Genomic DNA, 24,137 nt, shown 5'->3' on the forward strand with positions numbered 1-24,137 from the left:
GTGTTTCCTATTTCGATTACATGTAAGGAAGAAATTCTCCCTTGTGAGGGTGGGCAGGCCCTGGATCCCTGGAAATGTCCAAAATCAGGCTGGACAGGGCTTGGAGCAGCCTGGGATAGTGGAAGGTGTCCCTGCTCATGGCAGGGAGGTTGAAACTGGATGAACATTAGGGTCCCTGCAAACCTAAGCCATTCTGGGATTCTTTGATGCTGATCAGAGCTTCCCATTTAAAATATTGATAATGATGTTGATGCTACATTGATTTCTTCAAGTATTTTGAAAACCAAAGAGGGTTTAAGGTTTAAAATGTTCATGCATGTTCTTAGGCTTCTAATGTTCTAGAACTTTAGATGTGTATAATTGGTGCTAATTGCCTTTCCTACAAGGACATTATTCTTTTTTTTGGGGGGGGGGTGGGGGGTGGGAATTTGCTTTTGTTGTTTAAAACAAGAAAATTAAACTCAATTAAATTGGCCCATCTAGTGTCTAAGTACAATTTTTATGAGGAAATTAAATGTACATAGAGGCATTCAAATCAAGCATAAAGGGCTACAAGTGGAATAAATGAATAAATCAGGCCGCATAAGTTGTGCAAGAGTCAGTTTTGCCAATCCCCCAAGGTTTATCCCAAATACTCGATTAAGAGTGACTAAGATTTTTCTTTGACTCCCGTAACGATTTCTATGGAGTTATTTCAAGCCCACTGCTAGAAACTGCCCTCGAGGCCGGAGCGCAGAGGGGATTTTGGTTGACCATGGGAGCGATGTTCCCGCTGGTTCTGTGCGCTCCAGCGGTGAAGGTGAAGGTGAAGGAGCGAGCTCAGCCAAGGCAGGTGCGGGAGGAGCCGCTCCCCGCGGCTCGGGATGCGCTCCCCCGCCGGGAGCCGGCCACCCTAAAAACCGCCCTAAAACAGCGTGAAATGGCCCCGGCGGGGGCAGCTCCAGCGGCATGCGAGGGGCTGGAAGCCGGGGGTGCCGCAGGTGTGGGCCCGGTGCCTCATTAGCGGCTCCTCATTAGCGGCAGGCGCGCGCCCAGCGCCTCGCGCCTCGCCCGCGTCTCCGCGCGCGCCTCAGCCGTCCCGGCCGGGAAGATGCACAAAGGCTCCAAGAAGTACTTCGGGCAGAAGTCCTTCAGTGAGGTGGCCATGGACGAGTACCTGGGCAGCCTGGGGCTGTACCGCAAGATGACGGCCAAGGACGCCTCCTGCCTGTTCCGGGCTGTCTCGGAGCAGGTGCGCAGCCGGCCGGGCTGGGGGCAGCCGGGGCGCCTCAGGCCCGGCCCGGGCTGGGGGTGGGCCGGGGGTGCCCCCGGAGGGCTCCGGGACACCCGGCCGGGTGCCCAGGGCGAGGTGGTGGCAGCGGGGATGGATGGGGGTGTGTGGGAATGTGTGTGGGGATGGGTGCGACCGGCTCCGGGCGCTCGGGTTTCCCTTAGCTCCAGGTGTCCCCAGGTGTCCCCCAGCCTCGGCGCTGCCGCCTCTCGTGTGGCGTTAGTCTGGAGAATTCGTGCCTAACGCCAGGCGTAAATTAAACTCTTGCTGTCTTCTCTTTCATTACCGTTACCTTTCCAGCTGTTTTCATCTCAAATTCATCACGCAGAAGTTAGGAAAGCTTGTGTCTCGTTTATGAGGCAGCACCAGCCGAGGTTTGAATCTGTAAGTACCGTGTGTTCTGTGTCTAAGCTGGGTTTGTGTGGTTGGGAAATGCTGTGGGAGGGGGTCACAGTGGTCTAGCACTGAGAACACCGTGCTTTGCCACTCTTGGTGCTTGAAGGACAGGAGAAATGACACAGTGGCTGCTTCCTTACCTCGAGTTGTGTAAGTTTTACTTGACTTTGGTTCCACCGTTCCTGAAAACGATCAAGTTACTAAAACCTACACAGTGAGTAGGATGAGTTGTTTGTGTGTATTATCTGTGGAGCAACTACTGCAGGATTTAGGTGGGAAATATGTAGGATTTTGGAGTAAGAAACTAGCATCAAAAGATGGTGGGAAATCCTGGAGTAATTGACGTAAAGTGAAGTTTTTGGTTGGTTTTGTCTGTGGCAGTTTGTGTGAAGTACAGGTGTGTGCAGTGTGGGTTTGTAGGGTATTGATGTGGTTTTTGCAGGCTGTGTTTTGGGGTTCTTTGTTTGTGTGTTTTCCCTGTAATCACATTTAAGTGCTTCATCTAATCTAGGACAGACTTGAGTATTGCTTGGATTTTTGTCCTTAATTTTTTTAGGATCTCTTGGAGTTGTCGCATTGATACCCCAAATTATTCCTATGTTCTATGTGTCTTTCCTTCTCCAAATCAACAGCTGGTAGCTGTTAAGTAGTATTTAGGTTTAATTTTAACTTTGTTTTCTAACTAAGAGCCTAAGTTTTTATATTTATTTTCTTGTTTTGTTAAAAGTATGTGGAAGGCTCATTTGAGAAATACCTTGAACGACTAGGAGATCCAAAGGTAAGCCTGATCTAAGATTTATTAAGAGATTTAAATTTGAAGAGACTAGAACAGGAAGGTGTTTAGGTAATTATTTAAAATGTGGTTATTTGAGTTTGTGGGGCTTTGTTAGATCCAAATCTTGGGGAATCAATTGCATAAGTTATACTAAGGGTTTGTGCTGAATAAATGTGAATAAACTGTGCGTGTAAAAACAATACCAGTTATAGTGGGGAATTTGCATGGGTGCAAAGGAGCAATCTCTACAGGCTGGACAGTAAAAGCTTGCAACTGTAGTTTTTTTTTTAAAAAGAAAAAAGCAAAATATATGAAGTGTACCTTAAATGAAATGTCTGTCAAGCTTTACAGTCCCATGCTTCTTCCTTTACTGTTCAAACTTGTATTTCTTTAGTCTTTAACCAGTAACTTTGGTGAATGCAGCAGCTTCTGCAACAAATGTGGGTTTAAAAAAAATTAATCTAAAGTGATGTGTTGGAGCAGCTCTGGCAGCAGCTCAGTCTTACTAATTATGGGAACTGTGGCCACCCCATATAGCAAACCCTTTTCCCCTCAGTCTCCCCCAAATCTTTGCATCTCATCTTTCAGTGCATTATTGCTTTAACAAACTGATGAGCTTGAATAGGTATTTTAATACTACAGAAATGTAGAATATAGTTGTTGATGTTTAGATGCCTCTGTTATCTCACATAATCTCTTAATCTTGTATAGGAGAGTGCTGGCCAGCTGGAAATAAGTGCTTTATCAATGATGTACAAGTAAGTACCCCTTTCTTGAGGTTTGTTTTGTTCAGCACTTGGTGTGGGAGTTCTGGCCCCAGAACTTTCTTTGTGTTTGCCCCTGAGAGGTGAATGTTTGAAACATAAGAAATGCTTTCCTAAACCTAAACTTAACTGACATTTAAATGGTACCATCACAGCTCCTGTTCTGATGGGGATCAAGGGCAGGGTCAGTTTCCAGAGATGCTTATTTGTTATCTTTTTGCTGCTATTAAACTTGAATGTCAAGTGTTTGCTTCTAGTGGCTGAAGACTGGAAAATGGGGGAAACCAAGGAGCTGTGTGCAGTGGAAACACTGTGTGGTAGTTACAAGCATGAGTAAAACTCATGTAGGTGTTCTTGAAAGCTCCAGAAGTGAGGAGTATCTGCCCTACCTGGTGTGTAAACACTGCTATTTATTTCTCAGGTAGCACAGAACTATCTGTAAAAAAGCAGTCTGGCTCTCTAGTGGTAGAAATTTGAGCCCACCTTTTGCAGGCTCATTCTGTCACAGTACTAAAGGAATAACTGAACCTTGGCAAGAATTAGTAGCTCCCTGCACTGAGGTTCCAGCCCTTTTGCAGGGTGCCTAAATCACTTAGAATTGTCTCAGTGTCTGAGCACCCTTCTGTAAACATAAGTATTTGACTTAATCTGTGAGTAAATATCATGATTTTTCACAGATAATTTTTATTTTCCCCTCAAGATGGGTTTGCTTACCTCACTTTTGCTTTATGGTAGCATTCATTTATCAGAAGTGCTTTGCTTGATTTTCCTGCAAACCAACAGCTCTAAACTGCTCCCAGGGAACTTCTTTACAGCATGGTTCTACTGAAAGTGTGCTCTTGCAAGTCTTGTTTTCCCTCTGCTTACCTAGGCGAGACTTCATCGTGTACCGGTACCCCGGGAAGCCACCCACACATGCCACAGACAGTGGCTTTGAAGACAAGGTCAGTAGACATGAGGGCACTTTCCTTCTGTTCCTCTGCCAGTCTGTTTTCTTACTTTTCCTGAAGCTGCATGAGTTGTGCAATTTTTTCCCCTGAGAAGGGGAAGTTAATGGGAGGGGATGACTGTAAACAAACAGGTTGGTGTTTGTGACCTACAAACTGATCCTGGTTCAGAATGGGAGCTATTGGAACAGCTTATCTACATCAGAACTACTGCTGGGGGCAAAAGGAAGGAGCATAAAGGACAAATACTCTGTATTACCTTACATCTGACCCCTCTGGTGCTTTCTGGAGCTGTGTAGACGTGGGTGTGCAATAATGAGGCTACTTCAGGCATGATGCCAGTGGAGTTGCTGCAGTGTGGATTTCCCTGTGGGCTGCTAGATTTGCCAAGGTGGCCAGTCTGCTCTGAACCTGTGCTGCTGCAGCTGTTACTGAACTGTTGATGAGCATTGCTGTCTTCATTTCCATGTGCTTCATTCTTTATCTACACAGCTTCCTGTGTAGCTTAATTTAATTCCAAAATGAGCTGAGTTTAAAAATCAAACAGCGTGGTCTAAATCTGTGTTTGCCCTCCAAGGCTTTCCCACCAGAGCTCTCATTAAGTGTTGGCAGCTGTCTGTCATTACACTGTGAGTTCAGGCAGCAGCTCCTTCTGGTGTTGTTCCTCCTCACCACAAGAGGAGAGCTTGTGTTGGCAGAATCCACAGAGCTCACAGAATTAGGAGTCCTGGCTTTCTGGGAAGCATCCTCGCTGGCAGCATGCTGACAGCTGCCTCAGGGCTTGTGCCCATTGCAGCTGCCTGTGGTTGTGTGCCAGAAAGCTTGGTGGGACATGTTTACATGGTGTGTCAATGCATGTGTTGCAGGAAACATCTCTTCTGCATCTTAAAGCAAGGTTTTAAGGGCTAGAGAAGTAAATGCTCTTTGAGTCTTTAAGGCAGAGAAGGATGAAGTGTGCCTTTTACACTTGGGACCGTGTGTCTCAGGGTGCTGCATTCAGTGGGTTGTGTTTATTTTACTTTCTGAGCAAATGGTGGTCTTGGAAACAAACTCCTGTTTCATGTTCAATACAGCAGGATGTACAGATGGTTTTCTTTTTTTCTTTGTATGATATAAAGTTACTTGGGGGCTTTACCTAGATTTCAATTTTGAGCTGATGCTACAGCTTTTTCATATTTATATTGAGAATATTTACTGTTTTCCTGATGAGTTGATGTCAACTGTAGAATGAAAGGATAGTAGAATTTGGGATTGTATCATTCCAGCCTTAAAACTTTTTTTTTTTTTATTTTCCCAGATTTTACTGTGTTGTTCCAGTAACGGCCATTATGACTCTGTGTATACAAAACAATTTCAGGAAAATGCTGCCGTTTGTCAGGGTAAATTTGAAATCATTTTTCTGTGGAAGAGAATTGTGTATTTTCATATCTTTAGAGGCAGGTTTCAACTTTCAGGTGTGGGGAGAAGAGAAATGGAAGCTCACTTATGGTATATTTTTATGCATAGACTAATTTTTTACCTCTTAAATGGGTGTAGGGCCAAATGACTTCCAGAGGTCCCTAATTCCTAGCTAAGTTATGATCCTGTCCTAACCTGAATTTGATGTCACTACTGTCTTGTAACAGTAGATAATACCTGAAGATCTGCCTGATGAAACCTGCAGGAGTTCTTATGGATTTTATATATTACCAAGCTTTGTGTTGGTTTGTTCAGCTGTATTATATGAGATCCTCTACAAAGATGTGTTTGGCATGGAAGAGGAAGAATTAAGGTCTGCAGTTGAGGTGTTTCGAAGTAGATCCAAGAAGAACAGAAACAGTGCTCCTGTAGAGAGTGAGGATGCAAACTTCGGTTGTCTCCATGAAAAAGTGCCCAGAAATCCATCTGAAAAGAGGTAGTGTGCTGGGAATGGGATCTGGTAAGAGGGAAGCAAAGAAACAAAATACAAAACCTTCAAAACCTTGCAGAGGACAATTTTTCCAAGTTTCTATGAATTTTTATGGACTATTAACTCTTCTTTTCCTATGTTATGACACAAACACAAAGCTCAAGTGTATCATGGAAGAGAGTGTGCTTTCCTTGGAAGCTGGGAAGTGTCACATAACTAAATATCCTCTGCTGCAGGCTGTTACAGTTCTGTGTTACTCTGTAAAATGACAGCTTATTTGTAAGTAAAATTGCTCCTTATTTGTTAGAGTTTTATTATAATTTTTATTTTACTCTTGTAAGCCTCCATAGCTCTGAAAGGCTTGAGAGCTGCTTCCAAATGCTTGCAGACAGCATTGGTTTGGTGGTACCTGGCACAGAGTGTCTTTTTATACTTGACAGTGCAAGAATTCAATCAGTGGGATCACTTTCATCCTTTCCTAATGCAAACAGTAGCCCTCATTAAGGGTGGGTTTGGGAACAGGAAAAGGTCAAGTTCTTAAAACTTGGAAAAAGCTTGTCCTGCACTGCATTGCACCTTGCTGGTGTTTAAGGCAAAATGTGCCACTTGATGGCACCATGGTGCTTTTTCAGGTTGTATGAGGAGTTGGTGATATTAATCCTGGCTAGAAATCATGTGTTGGAGCTTTTGTAATCTTATTTTTAATTTTTTTAGGCTGGATGATTGGGAAGGCAACGATACTGACAACCCACAGGAAACCAAGTTCAAACAAGGCATTGAAGAACAAAAGGTTTGGCAGTTTGGGTGAAAATCCTTATGGTTTGCTTTTGGGTTTTTTGTTTTTTTTTTCTGTTGTATGATGCCACCCTTGTTAGGGCTAAATCCTCTTTACCACTTTCTAAAAATGTATTTTTGACAAGTAGATGGCTTATTTCTTCCATCTACTTGTCTTTTGGTTTTGCCTTTGAGTTTCTTTTAAATTGGAAATGCTCTTTTCCTTTCTGAAATTCTCTAGTTTTTCTCTAGCTGATTTTTATTTCCCCCAAAAGATGGAGCTTAGCAGATGTTTCCTCATTTGCTGTTTATTTTTCCCAGAATGTGGTTTAAATAGTTCACTTTTGTCTTTGACTGTAGTATAAATTGCTTCAAAATACTTTTATAAGCTCTACAGAAGTAGAGTTTTCAGATACAATAACTGAAGTTCTCACCAACTTTTGAAGCTGTGGCTTCATTGATCTGGTTGGCTTCCTTTGATTCTTTTTGAGTACAGAACATACCAAGTGTTACTCTTGAGCCTGTTCTGCTTTCCAGAGTCAGTTTGCTCAGCACCCGAGTGCCTGGATCTGTTTTCAGACTCTTGAGTTTTAGTTTTTAGGGAAATACAGTGGAAGTGAATATTTTGGAAAATAGCATCTGTACTTTTTAAAATGGTGCACGCATGCTGGCAGGATAGAGACTGTGCTGAACACATGAAATGCTCTTCTTAATCCTCCATTCCAATTCTGTTTTTAGCCTCCAGAAAATCCTCCAAAGATGCCTGTTCCTTATAAAGTGCTAAAAGCACTGGACTCTACCATCTATCGAAATGTGGAGTTTGATGTTTGGCTGGACAGCAGAAAAGGTATCTTTGGAAAGGGAAAAGCCAAAAAACCCTTCCTGTAGTAGGGTTAGCATTAAATTTATGAATCTAAGTCCTGTCACCTGTTTCTTCAGCTGAAATGTGAAGGGCACAGGTGAACCCAGCAGATAGCTGTAGGTAGGATACGTTCTTGGTTTCCTGTCTGGCATTCAAAGTACAAAACACCCAGCTTCTGATACAATATAATGGTACAAGGTTGCTAAAAATTTGATCCCTGCTGCTTATTGATTGTACACAGGAAATAGGAGGATTCAAAACAGCACAGAACTTTCTTGCCATTCTGTTGTATTGGAAAGCATTCAAATGTGAGTTTTTTGTTACAGCATGTGTGCAAAGACTTCTTTTTAGAGCACACTTTTGGCCCCAGAATTGTATAATAATGAAGATCTTAAATTTAGCATTGAGATCTGTCAGATGAGTTTTTCTCCTGCCTCCCAGCCCTCCTGGGCTCAAACATTCTATGGAGATTTCATGGTTCTCGTAGCTTGGGAAAGGTTGGCTGCTTTTTGGCATTCACTGTGGCTGATCTGTAAAGCAAGAAGTTACCAAGAAAGATAAGTTTTTAAGTGCTACTTGATGTCTGACCCAAAGTGCTTTGCATGCTGAAGAACTCCAGCATTTTACCACGGCGTAATCAGTAATGAGGATCATTAAAATTCTTGGAACAGAGTGTGGTAACCAATTATCTGTGTAGAATACTGACGTGCAGAGAAGCCAGGCAAGGAACAGAGGTAAAAAAAAAAAGCTGAAATCTAACAGCAAGGAGACTTTTTAGGCAATGTTAGCTTTTCTTGGATGACATTTCAAATTTGCCAAGTGCCACCAGAACTCTGGCAAGATAAGAGATGTCCAACCTTCTTAATTCCAGGATTTGTATTAAATGCAGGGTTAGCTGGGTGCCACCACAGAAGCTGCAGTGTTGTAGGTAGTGCTGCTTGCTGCATTATCTGGCTGTTCCTGGTCTCATGTGACTTAGCCTGGTTATGGTTTATTGCAAGAACATCTAGAGTTACTCCACAGTTACTATGGGAAATGTTGGGGTATGCACAGGAAGGATTTAACTCAGTTGGCCTGTAAATTGTAGTTGGATGCTGTCATGAAGTACTTGTAGGATGTGTGAAGAAAGAATGGTAGCTTAAAGGCTTTTTCCCCCCTTTTATTTATTTATTCATTTATTTTTAGAGCTTCAAAAAACTGACTACATGGTGTTTGCTGGGAGACAGTACTATTTAGGAGACAAGTGTCAGGTTAGTACTCAAAGGAGACCCAGTTATGATCAATTGTTAAAACTACTTTAAACAGACTGTGATAAACCATGAAATCATTTGATTTCATAGAACTTTCTAATGCTTTTCTCATTCTCTTCCCTGTAGATGTTCTTTTAAATGTAGTTTCTTTCTGAAATCTACCTTTAAACTTGGTAGTGTGATAGAAAAGCAGTTTGGGGATTCAGTGTAAACCAGTCATCCTCATTCTCTGAGTGTGGAAGTTCCAGGCAGAGCTCAAAATGCACAGGGTGCTTTTGATGTAGTTGTCTTTAGATTTTTTTACTTGGGCCAAGCAACAATTCTGGATAGTCTTACCTTTCTCAACAGTGAAGTAGCAAAATATTTTTATAAAATAAAAAGGGAAGAGCTAAAAAGGGAGGATTAAAATTATCTGGACAGGAGTTACTGAAAGGAAGGTCAGTTTTATGTCTTCTGATTTCATATGTAATAAAGGTGGGTTGTTCTGGTTTTTTTTCACTCTTTAAGGCAGTGCCAATGATTCACTCAGTGACTTCTCACTTCTTTCCTTATTTCCTTTTCCTGCTTTATCTTCTCCTCAAGTTCTTAAGCAGCAGTCTTCCTTGGTACTTATCTGCTGGACACAGGGGATAAAAGGAAGTTAGGGAGCAGGTGTCTTGCCTCTCAGCTGTTCACAAGACTGATTTTATTTCTTTTTATCTTCCCTGAAGTTAGTACTGTGCTCTTTGTTTTGGTTGCAGTTTTGAAGAAATGTTTGAGACTTCTGGGCCAACTCAGTAACATGGGGCTGGCTAGGAGCAGCCTTTGCCATTAGTGGTTTATGGACAACATTCTGATGCAGTTTGGGGTTTTTTAGACCTTCCCTTGTTCTCTCTCCAGGTATGTCTAGAACCAGGAGAAAAGTATTACAATGCTCATATCCAGGAGGTTGGACAGGATAGCAACACATTGACTGTATTTGTTGAAGAGCTGGCAGAAAAGTAAGCAGTCTGGTGATGACTTCAAGTTTAAAGTCTTTCTGGGGTTTGTTTTTCCTCTTGGATTTCTAATGACCGAAATCATTACTGTAATGCTTTCTGTGAAATCTTTCTTCTACTTATCTTCTACTAATCTTGCTACTCTTCCTTCACTGGAATGTAAAAGTGATCTTTGCAGTTTGGGATTAATTCACAGAGAGCAAATTACCCTCTGCTGTTTGGTTTCTCTGGAGTTTTTATGTTGTACCCAAGCAACAAAATAATTGGCTCTTCTGGTGAATGTAATCACTTTCTCCCCGTTGCTGTTCAAACATTCACCCTCCTCTGAAGCAGGGATTGACAACATCCTGCAAAAATTCTGTGTTGTCCCTTGCTTTTAGGTGTACCTCTGGAGGCACACAAATGCAGGCAGGGGAGACAGACTTGACCCAGGAAGTAAATATTGTTCAAACCAAAGCCTAGCTTTTCTTTTCTAATTAAACAAGGAACAGTAATGTGTTCTTGGTGCCAGAGAAACAGATTATTTATTTTCACAAACTATTTTCCTCTGTCTTGGTGTTGCTTCAGCTTATGTTGTTGTGCAGAATGTATCCCTGGGGCACTGCTAACGTGGGTGTCCTTCCTGCAGGCACACAGTTCCTTTGGCAAACTTAAAGCCAGTGACACAAGTGGCTCCTGTCTTTGCTTGGAATATGGCTCACAGCAGAAGAGGAGGAGCTTATCAGAAAGTAACAGGTGGACACTTCTCAGGAATAGGTTTGTACAAGGCTTCCAGAAGCATTCCTTCCCTGGGGGAAGTAGGGGAGGTACTCATGACACTTGGAACTGTAGCAGACTTTGGGTATGGGAAGTAACTTAATTTACCCTGTGATGTAAAACTTGGCCACTGCAGGGGTTGGATGGAAAGGTCTCTTTCAGACAGTGATGGATTTGCCTTTGCAGAAGAGCAAATCCATTGAAATACAAAGCAAATTTGGTATTGCTCAAAATTGCCCAGGACAAATTGGCCACTTGAGAACCATCTAAAAGACCAGTGAACCAGAGAACTTGTCTGATCTGGCATTAGCAGAAATACAGATGGACCAGGGCTTCCCCAGCCACTTAAATATGGATTCAATTGAATTTGAAGGAGGAGTTGTGAGGTTTTTTTACTTCTATAAATCAGCCTGCATAGAGAGATTCTAACACTGAGGACTGGTTGGATCAGCTGAAGCTGGGAAGGTAGTCCCATGTCAGATAACTGTATCCTCATCATGGAGAATTCCTGCTTGAATCTTTTAAAGAAGGGTCTATAGCTTCCATATTTACAATGCACTTTTTCTGGACTAGGCCCCTGGCTTTCTTTTCTATGGGTTCAAATATTAAGTCTTCTTTTATCATTTGTGACCATAGCTCAGGTTTAAGGTGTTAATCTCTTTTCTGTCCTCAATGGAAACTGCAGAAATGGACATGAAAACACGGAAGAGGATGCTGAAGAAGGTCCGTGGGAAGGAAGTGTTCATGGCTGTGGCTTACAGCAGGGGACAGCCAGTGCTGCCACCCCGGCTGCAGCACAGTGCTCCCTCAGGGCGCTTCCCTGCCATCCACTGCTCCCAGGGAGGGGCAAGCATGGCTCCCTACAAACCCTATCACCCGCAGAATCCTCCCAGGCACCACCGTGAACCCGGGATGCCGAGGTAGGAAGCTTTGGAAACCTGAGTTTTCACTTGTTGCCTGTTTCACTCTGGCTGCAGACTGGGTAGGAGTTCGTGCTGTTCGGGTAAAACTGCAGCTGAGAGGCACTTCTGGTAGTTGCACCTTTTCCTCTTTAAACACAAGGGATCTGCCTGATTTATAGACAGGCACAGCATGCTTGGTCCTCAAACAGCATTCTACCCCAGCCCAGGGAACAGAGGCTGTCAGAGTTGTGACAGCTTCTCCTGCGCGTCCTGGTGAGCGACCACAAACCTCTTCCACCAGAAACTGCTCTGCCAGGCATTGGAGAGGATGGTGGAGCAGGTTTCTTGTGGCTCTGCAGAAAGAACCGAGCTAAAACCGAGCAGCCAAAGGCAGGTGGAAGCGCAGGTGGTGCTGATTCCTCACCTCCTCTCTTGTTCCCCAGCTCGTACAGCCGCAGCCGCCGGCCGCTGCCGTGTGTGAGCAGGGAGTACCAGTACGGCTTTGTGGCAGGGGCTGCAGAGGAGCCCCAGGGGCCAGAAGAAAATGTAACTTTCTGTGAAATTGAAGGAGACGATGACACCGCTTTTCCTACTCTGCATGTGAGTTATGAGCAAAGGGTAAGCTGAAGCCTCTCCCCGAGAGAGAGGAGGAGGGGGAAATTAAATGCACAGCGACTCTTTACCTAAATATACAACAGCTTTTTTTGGTTTTCTTAGAAGAGTTAGCAATGAATGCATTTTTGACAGTGGAAGACTGAAATTAGCCTAGTTCCTGTAAAACCTGCTTGAAACCTCAGTTTTTCTACATATTCCCCTTCTTTTTATTCTCAGTAGCAGCACTTGTTTGCTTTTAAGCATATTTTCGTAAACATAATCATGTTTCTCCTTTCTACTGCAGTTTGAAAACAAAACCTTTCCTTCCTGTGCCTGTCTGTCTAGCTCTAAATATTGTGGGAGAAAGCTTTTTCACTACTTTGCCACACTATAATTTATAGTTTGGGTAGCAAGATTCAGAAACTAGGTAGTGATAGCCTGGATCTTTTCCTATGAATTTGTAGTTGTGATGTTTTGGATTAACTTGTTGTTCCTGACAGTTTCTTTTGCTACAGAAACAGAAAAAAAATTACAAACCTAGATTTTTCTTAAAGCAGTCCTTTTGTTGAGTTGTAGATAAATTGGCAAAGTGTACTTTTAAAGTTTAAAATGCTTTTTTTTTTCCTTCATTTGTAGTCTAAACCTATTCCAAGGCTGGGTGTGCTAAAAAAAACAAACCAGAACAATTTATACATAGGTATCTGAATAGGAAAACAGATTAAAAAAAACCAAACCAACCTGGTATGTTTGAATTTTTTTGCTGTGTTGAAGCAGTGAACTTAACTAGTGTTAGACTTGTATTTAAATGAGGGAGAGAGAATATGCTTAGGGCTGTTTCAGCACCAATCATTTTTTCTTTGCTCTGATGTACTAGATCTGTAATCTTTGCTCTGATTTTTTCCTCCATGAGTGCCAAGGAACAAGGACACATTATCTTGCAATTTCTTTTTTCCAACATGAAATCAATACAGCTCAGTGGCTTTTTCTCCCCCTTTGCTAGACTTGCCTGCAGCTCCTAATGAATAGTTTTCATGTTCATTCAGTGACTTTATTGTCAATGCCAAAGCTTTTTCTCTGTCTCTTCCTTGTCTTGTTTAGTAAAGGAATGTGACATTTCCTGGGGAAAGATGCATCTCACAGAGGACTCTGCCATGCTGCTAGAGGCCTGGTGGGAGAACCTTCTGACTTACCACCTCTGCTTCAACCTTGGAAATCTTTCAAGCCTCTCTGAGTACTTTATCGATCTCATAGTCAACAGTGTCTTCTGAGAAGAGTTTTGAGTGTCACCTTAGCCATCACCAAAGAGTGAATCAACTCGTACTCGAGCATCTCAATCCTATATTCCTCCTTCAGAGAAATGATCTTTTAAATTGGGGTGCAGCCAAAGACTGATTTCAGTGCAGCAATGAAGGGCATGTAAAGCATTGAAGGAGTGCTGTGGGCAACCTTGGGATGTGCTGCTCCCTGAAATAGTCAGGGTTGTGTGTGGGTCAGCCTAGAGCAGACACTGCTGTCTATGCCAGCAGCCACCTCTTGGTTCCACTAACTGTGACTAAAGATGCTATTTTTCCATGATCATCAGTGTTAGGATGATCTGATCTGCTGCTGCTGTGGGAGGGAATGCTCTAGAATGAGGACTGCACTAATACATGTTGGGGGTTAGCAGCCTTGTCTGGGATCTGTTCCCTCCTTTGCAGCTTTGTTAGAGCTTGGGGGATAAAGCTGGCTGAGTTCTGGGAGGGAGCAGCTTGACTGCATGGCACAGGACAATGGTAAAGCTTTGAAATTCCCTTAAGTATGCAAGGCAGAACAGAAGGGAAAGGGAAGAAATGTTTGTTGCTTTGGAGTGGACACAGAGATGATGCTTTGGTTGTAGCAGGCTGGGTCTGCCAGCCTGTTTGTGCGTCTGTCTGTAGAGCATGGAAATGTTTTAAATTGTTTCTAAATGTGTGCTTCTGGCTTGGCTTTTCAGAGCCACAGTAGCCCTGCTCCCATTGTCCATGGTCCAGGGGCATTTTGGGTAGCAAGGAGAGGTCCAAACTCTGCTCCATCGAACAAGCAGAACCTGAGTGCCTTAGAGGATGAAGAAGCAAGTGAAAATGGTGAGTTCCTAAAGGATTGATAGGCAAAGAAAAATAAAAAATAGAGCTTGTTAATGTGTTTTTCATTGTCAAAAGTAGATTCCTTACATCTCCTAAATGAGACAAAGTGAGATGATACTGAAAGCAGGTTATTAATAGATGCACTGAAATGTGATTGCAGTAACTGCAGCTTTAAGCTTTTATGCTCCCCCCTCTTTTTTTCCTCTGAATGAAAACTTCCTGTTCTCTCTCCCTTCTAGGGAAATTTCATGAGGAATATATTTATGCACCTCCAGGTATTTACTTTACTTTGTTCAGATTTTACTGATGGAATATTTGGTGAATGTAATACACTCAAATTATGGCCTCTTTATAAGTTTGTGAAGGATTAGATTTAATGCACCTCTTTTCAATTAATTTTGCCTGTATCCTCCAGATCCCAACTGTGAAACTGCAACAGTGTTTAGTTCAGCAGAACCTACAGCAAACCTGGTAAGTTTTATTCACAGACTTCAGAATGGAGATCTTTGAGGTGCGTGGCATTCATGGAAGCTGCCCTTGGATGCATAGTAGGCCAGAGACTTAATAATAAAAGAAATTAAATTAGTATTCCTTTATATATTCACCATCCTTTTTCTCCCTGAATGGTGAGGTTTTTATCTGAGTCTGCAAGTACAGTCTGAATTGCATGGGATACATTAATGATTTTCCTTCTTTCCCTCTGCACAGAGAGTGTGTATTTGAGTGTTGTGTACTTTTCTTTCTCTGCTCCAGAGAGCACTTGCTTTTATCAGGCCACCCTTCAGGTTATGCACCAGTTAATCTTAGTCCTTCTCTGTGGGACTGGAGAGATCTCATCTGTGATAGAACTTATCTTGGAGTTTTTAATTTTTATTTTTTTTTAACTTGAAACTAAATCTTTAGTCACCTGCTGCTCCACAGTGGGTGTGAAAGCAGTCCTGAGCATGTCAGAATAAAACTGTTTAGCTGAGCTACAAAAGACACTCTGGCTGTATAATCCATAAATTTAACAATTAAAAATAGGTGTGGTGTGTGTGCCCTGTGGCTTTTTTTGCCACTGAAAATGGAGCATGCTTTGCTTTGGAATCCCTTCAGGAAGAAGGGCCAGTCTTGGTGTCACCTCAAGGTGAAGTGGTTTCCTACAGCTATCCCAAGAAGGTCGTGTCTGATACTCTGAGTTGTATCTCACACTTCATTGTGGTGGGCCTGTGCAGAGGTAGCCACTCTGCTTGGACTGTGACAGCTTGTGAGGACCACCCCTCACAGCCTCAGGCAGCAGAAAATGCAATTCCCTGCAAATACAGGCAAAACAGAAGATGCCTTACAGGTGTCTGCAACTCTAAACTGGTATTTTCAAGCCAATTTTTAGAGAGTTTGGATAGCTAGTGCCTTTACAGCTAGGATTTACAAGCTGGTTTTGTGTGAAGTGAGAATTTTTGAAGTATGTGGTATTTTCATAGTCTTTGTCAAGCCAGTTGCAGAGGCAGACTGCTGAATATTCTTGACTCTTTTCCAGGTGTTGGTGAACTCTGCAACAGTTTCCACCTCCACAGACGTTTATACTGCTCCAGCTACAGGTCTCTCTTCAAATTCTGCTGCCTCCACTCCAGCCAGTGTCATAACAGCAGCTCCCCCACAAACAGCAGTTCAGCCTGTCATAGTATCTCCCTTTTCTGTGGGGAGGCCAGGTAGAGTGTACAGACTGCAGCTGTGGACTTGGATTTCCAAGTTTTCAGTTACATTTTCCCTTCCCTTCCTCCCCCCATCCACAAGCGTTAAAAGGCTTATAAAAAACAAAGTCACTTGCTTTAGTTTAAAATTTTGTACTTGTAACTTGGCAGCTGACTTCTTGTTCTGAAGGGGCTGTTGCCCCAAAATTTTTGTGGGAATTGGAGGTCTCTGCTTTGGGTTCCCCGCTTGCCGCCTTTAACCATTAATGCCAAGTGTTTGCTAGAAAATTATTTTCAGAAAGCAGAGTTTAGTACAGCTCCCTTTACCTCCCCTTTGCTACAGCTAATTTTCCTCTTGACTTGAGGTAGCAAACCTCTAGAACACTTTCTCTACCAGGAGAGTGACTGGCTGTGGTGTTTTGGGGTCCAGTTTATTTTTGTGACCCTTGGTTTCTTCTGTGCAAGATCAGGTTTGTGGGTAGCCACAGGGTGCACTCTCTGCCTTAGGTGCTGTGTCTGCTTTGCTCTTGCAAAATGGCTGTTATAAAAAAAATTTCCTTCTTGCAAAGAGCACTTCTCCTGTCTCCTATAACTTTTCATTTAGCATCTAAAAAATCTCCACCTTCCATTCTGCTCAGTTCTGTCTCACTTATCTCTTTTTCTTTTCTATTTTGCATGACAGTTTAGTCAGCATGGTTCTCAAAGCTGTCTGCTCACTGGTGCCAACCTGCTGCTGTGTTAGAGGTGTGGGCCACCTAAATGAATATTTAGAAGTTGTCTGTCCAGAAGATTTCTGTCCTGATAAGTCTCAAACCTTCCCTTGTTTTTGTGGGCTATCACACTTTTGAGGTGTTGAAGTGATTAGTCTGTCCTCTGTTCTCTTACATAACTATCTGCCCTAGAACTCTGTCCTGCCTTCTAATATGAAGAAATGATTGAAAAAGAATTTTTTCCTGTAACTGGGATATACAGCTTGCAGATAGAAGTGCAGTTAAGGCTTGAGAGATTGAAAAACCTTAAAATTGAAGGTTCAATTAAATTGAAACCTTTAAACTAAAATTTACTTTTAAAATTTCTTCTGGACACGTTTCAAAGTGATTGCTGAACAAAACTTTGTTAGATCCTGTCTTTAGGGGCACTGAGGTATCAAAGTACATACAGAATTGTGTAACTTAACACCTTACATGTTTGACATACCACGGCAAAGTTGACTTTTTGGGTGACATTTGTTTCTTTCCAATTGTAGCAGTTTCTTCGGTGCCATTCCCAATTTATTCAGCTCCTCTTCCCCCTGTGAGTGAGGTGGGAGAAGCCAGTGCTGTTCTTCCAGCTTACTCTTGTGATCCCAGTGGCAGTGATTTGCCTCGAGGTAATGATGGTGCTTTGTGTTTTCATTCCTGCTGCTTTCCAGCACATTTCTGACTTGTGTTCTTCTTGAAAGCTTAGCAGAACACCAAGTGAGAATACATAGTGAGAAGAAATGGCTCTCTGCAGCTCGCAGGGAGTGAGAAATAATATTACAGATACTTATGCTAAAACATTTTCATTCCCAGTTTTGAACAGCAAGTTTGTATCCGACTCAAATATTTGATTATTGCAGCTCTGGACAGTATCTTAAATAAATGAAAGCACAGGGAGAGGGTGTTTGGCCTATTTCATACTTGTTTGTGGCAGAGTAATCACTTTTCTGACAACTGATTAAAATAAGAATTGTGTATTTATAAGTTGTGCTGTTGCACATCTCAGTGGGGCATTTTGGATGTTTTCCTTTGTGGCTCCAAGCTGTAATTCTGTGGTGTTACAAACCAGGGCTGAAGTGTGGGGTCAGTTTGTTCCCTGGGTGTGTAGCTTTGTCACACACTGCCATCAGCTGGGACAGTGTCTAAGGTCCACATCAGCTGTTCAGCAGTGAGAGGGCAGAGACCAAGCCTGCTGCTCTCACAGAGCTGCCCCTGTGCTCTGCAGTGACTCTGCTGTCTCACTTGTGCCCTCAAATCCAAGATTTGTTACTCCTGGCTGTTCTGGTTTCCCTTCCCTACTGTGGTACCATCACTGATCCCATGCACACATCACAGCTCCTGCTTTCCAGCTGTAGTTGAATGCTCTTAACTGAGGCTTTCCCCACTTGGGAGAATGGAGTGTTAAGTGTGCTGACAAGAATCTGGAGTGGATGTGGATTAATAACCTCTCCAGGCCCTGCCTGCAGCTCTTCAGCTGAGTCAGTCCACATCATATTGGCCCTGTCCTCCTTGGCACAGACTGCAGGAATTTTAAAGATTGCTAGTTAATAATATTGCACATAGCATTTATGTAACACTGCTGGAGTATAATCTATATGGCCTTTAAGTTAAGAAACCCAGCAGGTTTGGAGTAGGGCAGGGTGAAGTATGTGGGTGTGCTTTGCTAAAGACACTGGTACACATGGGGAGAACTTGTCAACAGACTGAAGTCCTAGACCTGGGAGGAAATTCTGCTCTGGGCTCTAGCATTACTTTTATCTCCATTTATTCCAGTTTTCATAGCATCTTGTATCTTGTCTTAATGGCATTTAGGACTTGTTGAGTGTGTTTATTAACACTGTGACCTCAGGTGTCCTGCCCTTGGCTGCAGCCTTGCATTTGAAGGAGCTGTTGATAAAGCCTGCTTGAAATTGCTGTGTTCCACAGACACTGTGGTGGCCAGAGCTTCTCAACAGCACAGTAAAAACAGTCAGGAGATGAGATTTTTATCAGGCATCAATGTGGTCTTTATATTTTCTTGTCAGGAGGGGCAACTTTTTTTGCCTTAGCTGTTGCTTCATAAGGTTTTACTGAAGTTGAACTTGATTTCCAGACATCTAAAAGAGGAATATAAACAAAAACTGATCTCCTACTGTACTGGCTTCTGTTCCATCATTGCACAGATGTCAGTATTTCCAATGTCAGTTTGTCACTTCAGTCTCCCAGCAGTTCCTTTGTACTCTTATCGCTGCTATGGGAGCAGCTGTTTCATTCAGCTCTTATGCTTGCTTTGCATAGATTTGCATAAACAATTGAAGAACAAAATTGGGTTTTAAAATAAAAAACCACCAACTTTTTCCAGGCATAGATGGAATTTAAGCTGTATACTGAGAAGTTTGTATTTGTGTAAGCCTTTGGAGTACTTCTGTTATTTTACTGGCTGTGGTCAGTGTTACAGCCAGACCACCAACACTTGTAGGAGTCAGGATCTGTGTCCATTTCCTAAAACAGCTGCATGGATTGTTGCCCTGATAGATGGGCTGAACAGTAGAAGAACTGAGACTTGGCAGTAGAGACAGAAGAACAAATCCTCGTGCATTTTAAAATTCTGGTTTGCTTTGCTGTTGATTTTGCCTTCCTGCAGCAAAACACAACACACAGAGCAGGGCTGGGAAAGATGTGGGAGATGGGAAGCACTGCAGAGCCTGGTCTAGGGCAGGGTGGGTGTTTGTGAAGATGGAGTACAGTAACTCTGGAGGTGTTGCTAAGTTGAATCCTGTAGTGGCTGCTTTTGAGTTGTCTCCCTGCTTTCCCTTGGCTTTAGTACAGCTGAGAGCTCAAAGTCAGTGCTGTGGAATAGGTCACTTGCTCTTCCTGAGCCTTCAAAGCAAATCTGGATTGAAATCTAAGAAATCAGTTTTTCTCATGCACAGTTCCAGTGCATCATGGGATTAAACACACACCCTCTTTATTTATTTTTTTTTTTGCCCTTTCAGTGGGTCAACTTTAAAGGTTTAAAGCTGCTTCACAGTTCTTGGGCAGTTGGAAATGTGTTTCCAAGTTCAAAACCCTGTCACTTTTGGAGAGAGGTTTCAAAGCTTCTTCATACACCTGGGACTGTTCCTCAGAATATCATTTACCTGGCTGGGAAAAAATGGTTCAGAACAGGGAAGACAGAAGTAAAAACTCTGTAAGAAAGCAGGGAGCTGAATACCCTTGTGAGGAAGGAATATATATCTTATTCCTGCCTCTGTTGAGTTTTATGTAACAGTTGGGGAGCCCCAAAACTTGGTGAGAAGGTCTTAGGATTGCTCTGTGTGAAGTCCTAGTTGCTTAGACAGTGTTTTCTTGTAAAAAAAAAAAAACCCAAAACTGAGTTCTCACTTGAGTAATCAAGATGAATAAACCAAAATTAAAGCTAATGTAGTCATTGAATTTAATAACTGGTCAGACAAATGCTCTGCTATTGCACAAACATCAAGCTGGATTTACTTAAAGATAAAACTAGTTTAATAACTCCATTGAAGATGCATTCTTTACCCTTGAAATTTTAAAGAAAAGGTAGTGCTGAAATACTGTTATTCATTAGGTAAGAATAACTTCAAATAAAATGTTCTTAATGTAAGTTGCTTTTGCTTCTTGGTTTATATTCCTCTGCTCTTTAATGTCCTATCCTTTAATTTCAGATACAAAGGTCTTGCGGTATTATTTTAATATGGGATTGCAAGTAAGTGCTTTTAAAATGAGTACAGTAAATTGCCTGTAAAAACTGCTGGGTTTCCTGACAAATGTACTTATGTATTCAAAACTTTCAAGTGTCCTAAATATGTATTCTGTGCACTGGACTATTAATATGGATGGACTTTCTTGGTGGAGATTAAAAGCCTGGCTCAGGAAGTGAAGTTCTACCTTGAAATGTGATGTACACCATTAATTGTTTTACTGTGGTTTGTGGTGGTGGTTTTTTGCCTTTACTTTTGGGGTTTTGCCTTTTCTTTTTATTTTATATTTTGATAAATATTTCTGTGAAGAAAAGGGAAGAACCTGAGCCACTCTAAAGAGAATTTGTGTACTTAGATAAGACATCAAAGACCAGTTAGGGATGTGTGGATGGAGTCCCCTAGGAGTTGTGCAGCTGAGCTCAGGCTGGTTAGCACCATTTCTGTGTTGTGGAAATTTGCTCTGCTGGAGCATTCTCTGTAGCAGTAGTCAGTGCAGTGTCAGTGCTGCAGCTCAGGGAAGTGAGAAGAGCAACATGAGCTCCTTCAACTGAAGAAATGGGAAAAATCTCTGAATATGACAAAGTTAATAAGTGGGAATCTTCTTCCTCTGTAAAGGCTTTTGACTCAACAGCAGTGTGGCTGTTGCTGTAGGTATTGCAGTTCCTTTTCTGGGAGGCTGTGTTGGTTTCATGGGGTTTTTTGTTTATTTGTCCTAAAGGGCTAGGAAGGGGGAAAAAAAGCTGTTTTTTCCTAACTTTAGACCTGAAAGTAGCACTGGAGAGTGTGTGGCTGTCTGCATAACCATGTTTTTCCTTTTCCTGCAAGTATTGCCATCAGAGCTGTTGGCCTTCCATGATGTACGTGCAGCCAGTGCTGCCTCCATCTCCAGTGGAAGTTTACCCAGCATATGCTGAGCCAGCTCCTGTCCTGGATCAGTCAGTGCCTCAGCTCTTCCCTGATGCTGGGCAGGCTGAAGTCCACCAGGTTCCCTTGGAGGCATCAGCAAATGGTTTGTATTTGAGTAATTCTGTGTTCCTGCTCATGAAGGCCTGCGTAAAAAGGCCACCAGTGTGGCTGAAGTGTGTGAATGTGCTTTTTGTTCTGGTTTTTTTAAGGTAACTTCCAAAACACAGAGCCTCCACCCCTGCCCTACGGGCCAGTGTATTACCCAGTGGTGTCAGACCCCTTCAGCCAGCAGCCTCTGCCTGGCTTTGACTCTGTGGTTCCTGCCTACCGCTACATCGGGACCTGGCATCCAGTAAATCCTCCCCACGGAAATTCCCCACCAGTGGTGAAGGCTGGCAGCTCAGCAGCACCACCCCAGGTCGGCTACATGGCCTCCCCCAACCCTGCACCTCCTGATGCACCTCAGGGAATGTAAATCTGGGAGCTGGAGGGTTCCTGCTTGGATTCTCGTTTCTTGTTTGTCAGCTCTTGCTAATTTTGTTTGGTGAATGTTATCCTCTCTTAGAGGAGTTGAGTCAGTTGGTCGAACTCTGTTCAAATTTCATGTCTCTCTTTAGGTTTATGCTACTGATAGATGACAAGATGTTGCTTTAGTTGATTAGGAAAGCATAGGAGAAAAGCACTGCAGTGCAGGGAACAGCTTGGATGTGAGTAGAAGGAAGTGTGTGAGAAAACATGCTGTGACTGAAGGCATGTTGTGGATGTCTGAGGGCTTGCACTGAACACTGAAGCACCTGGTTCTTGCTGAAGCACTGAATCAGGCTGCCATCACAACTCAGGTGAACACTGGGCACAGGGTCATTAGAGGGGGATAATAATGTTTAAAATAAGTTGACTTTTCTCAGAGTTTGAAAAACAAAGCTGCTTTGCCTCTAGTGGCTGCATATTTGTAATAGGTATTTTCTTCTGTCTGGCTTCATAGGGCACAGGTTTCATGGCTATGGAAAGTGTAAGAATAATGTTTTGATCTGTTGTATATTTGTAAGATTTGTTTTGTGAAGGCTGTTGCACATATGGTGGTGGCTGTGGTGGTTAATTTGCACTTTCAGCATGAAATAAAAGCATTAAACACGTGAAAATGAGTGGTCATTTATCACTGTTGCTGACAATCCCACAGCCTGCACTGAAGAAATGCACTTGGGTGGGACAAGGCTGTTCCAGCCTTCTGTGAGAAAGCACTAAAAGCATGGAAGTAGAATAATTCCTGATAATTGCACCTTTTCCCCTCTACACTCAGGCACAACATGCTTGGCCCTCAAATAGCATTCTACACGAAATTTAAATCACCTCTGTTGGCCCATTCTACTGTTTGGTACTTTTTTTTCAAATAATTTTTCCTTTCTGTGTAACTAGGTGGTAGTGAAAATGGGATTGAGTGCAGAACTGGGAATGGAAAAAATTGTATTTCTTTTGGTATCCCTTTTAAGTAACCCTGGAAGCAAAACCATAGTAGGAAAAAGTGACTTGTTATATTTTTGTGTTAAATTCATGCAGCACTGTTGGTGTTGATAATGGAACTCTGTAGGGAGAGGGCTGCAAGCTCAGCTTTTAGTTTGTCTACTTCAATTTCTAATTGCTGTACATTTAATTTGGCAATTTAATAATGGCTTTTCAAGATGGAGCAGCCAGGTAAAAAGTCAAAGTGAGATGAAAAATGACCTCTGAATGGCTAATCTGATTTTGAGCTGCTGTGCTGTTTTTAAAACAAAACATTTACACAAAATTGTTTATGAAATAAGGCATGGCCTTTGTGTTTCTGCCTCTGGAGGAGCACTTGACTTGCACAGATGTTTTTTGGAGAAAATACCATGAAGGTTTTTTTCCTTTTTCTCTGAAATAGCATTCAGAGAATGCTAGCTTAAACTCTTAAAGGAACTAGTACAGCCTGTGATTTATTTTAAGGACTTCAAAGTGGCACTTCCCTAAGTAGAGTCTCCATGCTGGAGTCATGGAGTTGTTTCCACCTGTCTCAGGTGCCATCTGTCCCTATCCCAAGCAGTTTCTGTCAGGCACTGAAGGGAATGGAATATTTTCCCCTTGAATTCTGCCTCCTTTCTTCCTCTGTCACTGAGACAGCCTTTTATCTACACACATGGTTATCACAGCAGCGTTGGTGTTTTGCTTTCTGAGATTAGTCTCTCCCTAAAAGTCAACTTTTTTTTTTTTTAATTGGAAAAGCTGGTAATTCTGGTAGAGAGTCCTGTTCTTTTAGTTTTGCTTACCCTTCTAGGACCAGGATTATTCACCATTAGCCATGGCTATTTTGGCCTTACTGACCATTTTGATATACGTGAAAATTACTTCAGTTGATATAATATTGTCATATGCAGACAGGGAATTTATTTATGGATTTGATACAGAGAGGTACCTCTGTGGCTTGTTTTATTTAATTTTTGCCAGGGCTTTTAAGCCTTCAAATCAGCTTTTTGGACTAGAAAGTGTAGGGGCTGTGGGGAGCAGGTAGCAGTGTGTCCTGGAACTGATGAATGCTGTTCATGGAATGAAAATGTCACCTCTTTATTAACAGCAAGAGAACTCAGAGTGGTACAGAAATTTAAGTGATTGCTGGAGTCCTTTATTTCAATTCTGTTTCTCAGAGTTGTGTTGCAGTACAACAGCTCTGCAGCACTTCTCTGAAACAGCTGCCAAAAAAGCCACAGCTCTGCCTAAACCAGAGCTGACCTGCTTTGTGCTTCAGCCCTTTCCTCAGCTGGAGATTGCCAGCCCTGGTTGCAGCATCCCTGTACTAACAATATTCCTGGGTTTGTAGCTAATCAGCCTTTTCAGGAGCTGTAGGATAATT

The 24,137-nt window shown here is 42.5% G+C and overlaps 1 protein-coding gene across 4 annotated transcripts; it reads left to right on the top strand.

Moving 5' to 3' along the window:
• The first annotated feature begins 837 nt into the window (after positions 1-837).
• Positions 838-22,413, top strand: LOC107203702 (ALG13 UDP-N-acetylglucosaminyltransferase subunit). 4 transcript variants are annotated; one of them, XM_033514124.1, is made up of 22 exons: positions 841-1,231; positions 1,571-1,654; positions 2,394-2,444; positions 3,153-3,199; positions 4,077-4,149; positions 5,450-5,531; positions 5,866-6,046; positions 6,755-6,830; positions 7,553-7,661; positions 8,862-8,926; positions 9,806-9,906; positions 10,532-10,659; positions 11,345-11,579; positions 12,005-12,179; positions 14,128-14,257; positions 14,497-14,532; positions 14,673-14,728; positions 15,774-15,945; positions 17,174-17,296; positions 20,333-20,373; positions 21,194-21,377; positions 21,484-22,413. In XM_033514124.1, exons 1-22 carry the CDS (start codon positions 1,091-1,093, stop codon positions 21,747-21,749), a joined length of 2,556 nt encoding a protein of 851 aa, XP_033370015.1. In that variant the 5' UTR covers positions 841-1,090; the 3' UTR covers positions 21,750-22,413. The 4 variants fall into 4 exon arrangements, with proteins under 4 accessions (XP_033370018.1, XP_033370015.1, XP_033370017.1 ...); XM_033514126.1 differs by having other exon boundaries at positions 15,774-15,834; XM_033514125.1 differs by having other exon boundaries at positions 842-1,231; positions 12,005-12,161.
• The last annotated feature ends 1,724 nt before the right edge of the window (positions 22,414-24,137 follow it).

The sequence above is a fragment of the Parus major genome, chromosome 4A (assembly GCF_001522545.3).
Source record: "Parus major isolate Abel chromosome 4A, Parus_major1.1, whole genome shotgun sequence".
In the NCBI taxonomy this organism is placed as follows: domain Eukaryota; kingdom Metazoa; phylum Chordata; class Aves; order Passeriformes; family Paridae; genus Parus; species Parus major.

Coding starts and splice junctions, on each gene's coding strand:
- LOC107203702 (XM_033514124.1), top strand. CDS start 1,091: ATGCACAAAGGCTCCAAGAAGTACTTCGGGCAGAAGTCCTTCAGTGAG. Junction 12,180..14,127: donor ATGTGAGTTATGAGCAAAGG/GTAAGCTGAAGC, acceptor TTGGCTTTTCAG/AGCCACAGTAGCCCTGCTCC. Junction 20,374..21,193: donor ATTTTAATATGGGATTGCAA/GTAAGTGCTTTT, acceptor TTTTCCTGCAAG/TATTGCCATCAGAGCTGTTG.